The sequence below is a fragment of the Manihot esculenta genome, chromosome 10 (assembly GCF_001659605.2).
Source record: "Manihot esculenta cultivar AM560-2 chromosome 10, M.esculenta_v8, whole genome shotgun sequence".
NCBI lineage: Eukaryota > Viridiplantae > Streptophyta > Magnoliopsida > Malpighiales > Euphorbiaceae > Manihot > Manihot esculenta.
In genome coordinates, this window is record NC_035170.2 from 8,177,747 (window position 1) to 8,183,406 (window position 5,660).

At 30.8% G+C, this 5,660-nt stretch overlaps 1 protein-coding gene across 2 annotated transcripts; it reads right to left on the reverse strand.

The window, feature by feature from the left end:
- Window positions 1-2,459: 2,459 nt before the first annotated feature.
- LOC110624593 (type I inositol polyphosphate 5-phosphatase 10) lies at window positions 2,460-4,898 on the reverse strand. Of its 2 annotated transcripts, none has more exons than XM_021769795.2 (7): window positions 4,655-4,898; window positions 4,450-4,554; window positions 3,711-4,254; window positions 3,427-3,620; window positions 3,206-3,314; window positions 2,905-3,053; window positions 2,460-2,828 (listed from the first exon to the last, which is right to left on the reverse strand). In XM_021769795.2, the coding sequence occupies exons 1-7, from the start codon at window positions 4,678-4,680 to the stop codon at window positions 2,627-2,629; spliced, it is 1,329 nt and encodes a 442-aa protein (XP_021625487.1). In that variant the 5' UTR covers window positions 4,681-4,898; the 3' UTR covers window positions 2,460-2,626. The 2 variants fall into 2 exon arrangements, with proteins under 2 accessions (XP_021625487.1, XP_021625488.1); XM_021769796.2 differs by having other exon boundaries at window positions 3,711-4,207; window positions 4,655-4,675.
- Window positions 4,899-5,660: the final 762 nt, after the last annotated feature.

Sequence of the window (5,660 nt, forward strand, 5' to 3'; positions counted from 1 at the left end):
CCATTTAGAAAGAAAATTTCTCCAAGACAATCTAGGAAAAGAATTTTTAATGTAATATAAATTTGACTATTTGACTACATATTCTTCCTACATTGAAATTAAATATTTCTATACTAGAATTAGGGTTTGGAGGCTATAGAAACACTCTTAAGATGATAGCCACAAATTTAAGATAATTGTGAATAATATTATTTTTCTTGGTTAATAAAATTCTAGTAAGAACTTTATTTAACTTTGTGTTGCATCAAGAATTAGCATCTTATCAAGGTTAGTAATTTTATGGCAATTCTATTCTTTTTTTTTATTCGATTATATTTAAGGGTGTAGTAGAATTTTTAGGAATTAATCTTGGCGCTGTGACTTGATATTATTTTGTTTTTCATTCTTCAACACTATCTACAACTCTACAAGTAGTTTAATGGCTAGTATGATTTCTAGTACAATTGGGTGCATGCAATTGAGCTATTAAACTAGTGGTGGCCTATTGGTGATGGGCAGCTACAACAATTGATATTAAAGATCCCAGATACTATGGAAAAATAACATATTGATGATAAAAATAATTTTAAAAGAGAAATAGTTATAAATATAGAAGTGAACATAAAGCGAATATCTATGAATGATCTTATTGTAAAATTTTTTACAAATGATTGTTTATAATAGACATGCAAAGTTATTGGATTTGTATAGATATTCATATAAATTATATTATTAAAGATAATATTATTTATGCATAAATTATTTTATGAATTCATAAGTATTTTTGTATATATATTTTAGAACATATTTTAAGATTTAAGAAGTATGTTGAACAGATAAAAGATTGACATTTTTACATAAGCAATCTCCTTCGTTATCTAAGTGACTAATGAAGATAAGACAATCATAGACTCATTGTTCTCAATAGTAATAATATAGTGAGCTCAAAGTTTACAATATTAATTAGGGCTATTTGTATGAAAAATCCAAAACTTTATGTTATTTTGTAATTTAATCCAAAACTTTAAAAATTGGTAAAATTTTTCAAAATTACAAACTTTGTTGCAATTATATCCAAACTTAAAATTTGAATTGGGAAAAGAGTGTCTTGCTGATATGGCAAGATGATGTGAATTATTTTATAATATTCATATATCATGTCGATAAATGTTATTGAGAAAAAAATTCAAAACTTTTAACTATTTTGTAATTTAATCTAAAACTTTAAAAATTAATGTAATTCAACTCAAAATCTTTAAATTTATTTGTCTTCATCCCCATCTGGGCTGATGTAAAAAATCATAACTTTAACTTCTTTCTATTGCCGCTAGTTCCAATAAAAATTACAATAAGTCTTATATTTATTGGTTTCTTATTTATTAAATACCTTGTTAGGTGTCCATAATAATAAAATTCACTGTATTTATAAGAAAAAACCATATTAATATAATAAAAAATAGAATTATAGTCTTACTGTTAACAGTTGTGCTATTAGTCTTCTGTTACAGCTTAATAGTATAAGCTAGTGCTTAGAGACACAAGCAGTGAAGTATAATAATAGAATCCTATAGATTCAGTAGCGAAAGAGGATAAATTTATGGATTTTGAGTTGAATTATATTAATTTTTAAAGTTTTGGATTAAAATGCAAAATAAGTAAAATTTTTGAATTTTTTGTATCAATAGCATTTAACCACGTGATATATAAGTATAGTAAAATAGTCCATATCTTCTTGCCATGTCAGCAAGACACGCTCTCCCTAATTCAAATTTTAAGTTTGGATATAAATGCAACAAAGTTTGTAATTTTGAACAATTTTATCAGATTTGGATTAAATTATAAAATAACGTAAAGTTTTGAATTTTTCATGTAAATAGTCCTATTAATTATTGCTCTCATAAATAAATTTAATCATATGTGATTAAATTAAATAATATGTCTTACATGCCAAATATGAGTTCTGTTACACATAATTTAGAGTAAATATATGAACTCAAAGTTAGATATGAATTGTCCGAACTATCATCTGTATTGTATTAAATAATATAAAGATATATACTCCATAGGAAAAGAAGTTAATATTATAGCACGTGAATAAGGGTAATACAAGTTTAATATCTACTTGATATTGTGTGAAACTTTAAAGGTTATAAGTATTTCTCATCTTAATTTAATTTTCATTGTTTTAGATTATTAACAAAGGATTATGAATAGTTCAATCTGAAGGGATATTTTTAAAAATTAAATTAAATTAAAGTTAAGAGAATCATAAGACGAGAAAGATCATTGTGTACTATCACATTAAATTTTTTTCATTAAATGGTCAATTATATTTATTTTTTCGATAAAAATATAATTATAAATACGAAAATATTAAAAGAGATTGTGAAAATTGAATGTAATAATCAAGATTCTATATTATCCTAATAGATATATAACAATTGACCTTCCTAAATATGCACTGATCATACAATCTATTTGTTAAATATGAAATTTATATAATTTGAAATAAGAATTAACTTACTATGTAAACGAGAGATATTGAAAATTGAAATGGGTCACCTATGGGCTCCAGAATTCACTATATGCTATATGTGTAACAACAATAATCATGAAATTTGCCGATGAATCTACACACCGCTTGCCTTTATTTTCTTGTTAGAGGTATGTGCTCTTCGCTTTCAATTTTCATTCTAAAGCTTGATGATCCCTTCTTGGATCCTTCCTCGGTAACATGTACATCCACCATAAATGTTGCAAGTACAGGTCGGTGGTCGGAAAACTGAGATTCCCATCGTACATAAGAAAGTTGCTGTATCCCACTGCCACGCCACAGTATCCTGTCACACCTGCACAATTTAACTCTGTTCAAAATTTATGTGTTCATTAATTGTTTTTGACATCATGATTTGGTTTCACACATACCAAGCTGGAGTTCTTCTTTTGTTTTTTGTTTCTGTTGTCTCCCCAGCATAATTGTCTGAGTTGTAGGAGTATTTGTAAGTAGGTGCGAAGTAGATTTTTCCCTCTTTCCAATCCCTGAAGACACGCCCAGCTTCTCTCTCAATTTTTAACTGTCAAATCGAGTAGAAATTCTTTAAGCAATGCCTACAGCTTTACAAGCAAGAAAATCCTGCGTTGCTCCAAACGAGGGGTAGAATTCTAGCATGAAAATTGCAGCTTACTGGTTTGAATGATTGAGTGTAAGGCGAGAGTATAATTCTACCTGATCATTGTCAAATAGAGCACGCCAGTCACAACGCTCCAGAAGCTTACGGGTTTCAGAGTAGCCCAAAGATATTCTGTAATTCAAGTCCCCTAACCATATGACACGGCTGGGGCCATTTTGCCAGGAAGAAATCAAATTTCAATACATGGATATCAGAGTACCAACAAATAATAAAGAAAGACAGTATTCCACTCCTCAAGGATTTTAATGATGCTCACTCATGTTCTATAATTTTCTCAGGCACCCGACTATAAGGTGATCTGCAAATCCTCTGAAATTGTGTATTTTTAAGTATCTCTATCACATCAGAATTTCTCCTGAGTTCATCTCCCTCTTTCTCTCCTGATGCCAAGTGACTGCACACAAAACAGAAACTTGTCTGATGGAGATACATGCTTACAGATATACATCCCTGCGACCAGAAAACCAACCTTTAAAATTACTGATAAAATGGCAGTTCTAAATTTTGAAACATGACTCGACTCCATATAGACAATTTCACCTTGTTTCCAAGGCAGCCCATGATCCCACGACCAATGCAAGAGATCCTCAAGTGGCTAACATATTGAGCAAGCTCTTTTCTTACCCAGATCGTAACAAAAATTCCAACCATTTGTTTACCCACTACAAGGCTGTACTTCATCTGGTTGACAGTAATGGGAGTGGAAATCTCTGAAGATGATAATACATAGTTTCCAAGTCCATCATCTTCTTCAATCTCTAAGGAAAATTCATCCTCGCTTGTATTATTTGGTTGGCACCATAAACAGAAATCCTTGCTATATTTCCTTTCCAATGCATGACTGCAATTGCAAGTCTTCATCCTTCTTCCACTCTCAGTCCTTAAATTCTTACAGATTCTTTTAAGAGAAGGCTTTTGAAACAGAAGTGAACTGCCAAGTGGGGACAAGGATTTTGGTGCTCTTGAAGCCATGCTACATGATTTGTTCAGTGATTGATCAATTAAAGCTAGCCATCTTGCAGCTGGTTCATTGTCTTCTACAACAAGCACATTTCCAGCATTTAATGGCACAATTTCCTGGAAACTGATTTAAGAAAACACCAGTTGGATAAAGAATGCATTTGATATACAGGATTTTATGCTTGGAATTTTGAAACAGATGTCCAAAAAATGGTTTCCAGGAAAATATTTCTGAATAACAAGAAAAATAAATTACTAATAGAACATATGAATTCAAAGTTTTGGCTGCAAATTGCAGAGAAAGAAGGAAGCTACACACCCTAAGACATATATATCTGATGGATTGTTGATTTGAAGAAATCCATCCAAGTTGAGCCCACTGTGAGGAGATTTTCCTCCCACATTCCAGGTTGCCACAAAAACTCTTAAGAATGAAGGGAAAAAAAAAAGAATAAATGTGAGAAACAAGTCATCACAAGATAAATTAATGAAGCAAGTTTCACATATATGATTTTTTTTTTTACCTGAATGACTGAGTTTTACTACTCATTTGGAGTGCTTAAGTAGCTGGAAAGAGAGTCTGAATTTCCAAACTTGAGGGTTATTGCTCCAAGGATTTCTCCCCACAAGAATTCTCATAAGAAATTTAGGTGCAATTTCAAGCCTGAAAAGAGAATTTGCTTTAAAAAGATGCAGCTGAGAGTGAAGAAACCAAAGCGTTTGTTTTATCTACTGATTTATTATTATTTTTTCTTACAATAAATGCTTGTAGTAAGACAAACTTAATAGGAATTTTTGCTTCCTTTCTTGCAAGAGATCAAACATGAATATATTCTAAACTTTGGAGCCAATTGCCAATATGCTCTATCCTTATTCTTTCACTATTTCAACTATGACTTTGACCCTTCATATTTGGATCAATTATTAGGTTCTTTATTACTTAGTGTATAAGAAACTGCAATAGTTTCATCAATCACTATGGCCCAAAATGGCCAGCCATGAATAGCAACTGCAATTACAAATTTTAAAAATTATTGAAAAGAGTAAAACAAGAACAAGAATCAATGAAAATTCAAGCGCACGACAATGAAAATAGAATAAAAAACTAACAGAATATTAGAAAGTAAATCAAAGCATCAACATAAGAGGCATGATGAAAACAATATGAGAGACAAAAGAAGCATAAATAAAGAAAGTATAATAAGTAACAGAAATGGAAAAGCTAAGGCTGAGCAACAAGAAGCACTACCAAGAGAATTCCATTAATGAGATTCCAGATAAAAGTCAATACATGTCATTTCCTTTTTATATAACTATCATGCAGGTAATTGTTGAATCCCACATCCGTTCTGTAAAAGGGTAATATGTCCCTTATATGGGCCACAATACTCCTCCCTTGAGCTAGTTTTGGGGTGAGTTAGGCCTGACTCAAATTTAACATGGTATCAGAGCCTCCCATCCGATGTTAGGCCTCTCATAAATATGTCAGGCACCAGTAAAAATTCTGGACTTGATGATGCATTGTTCTGG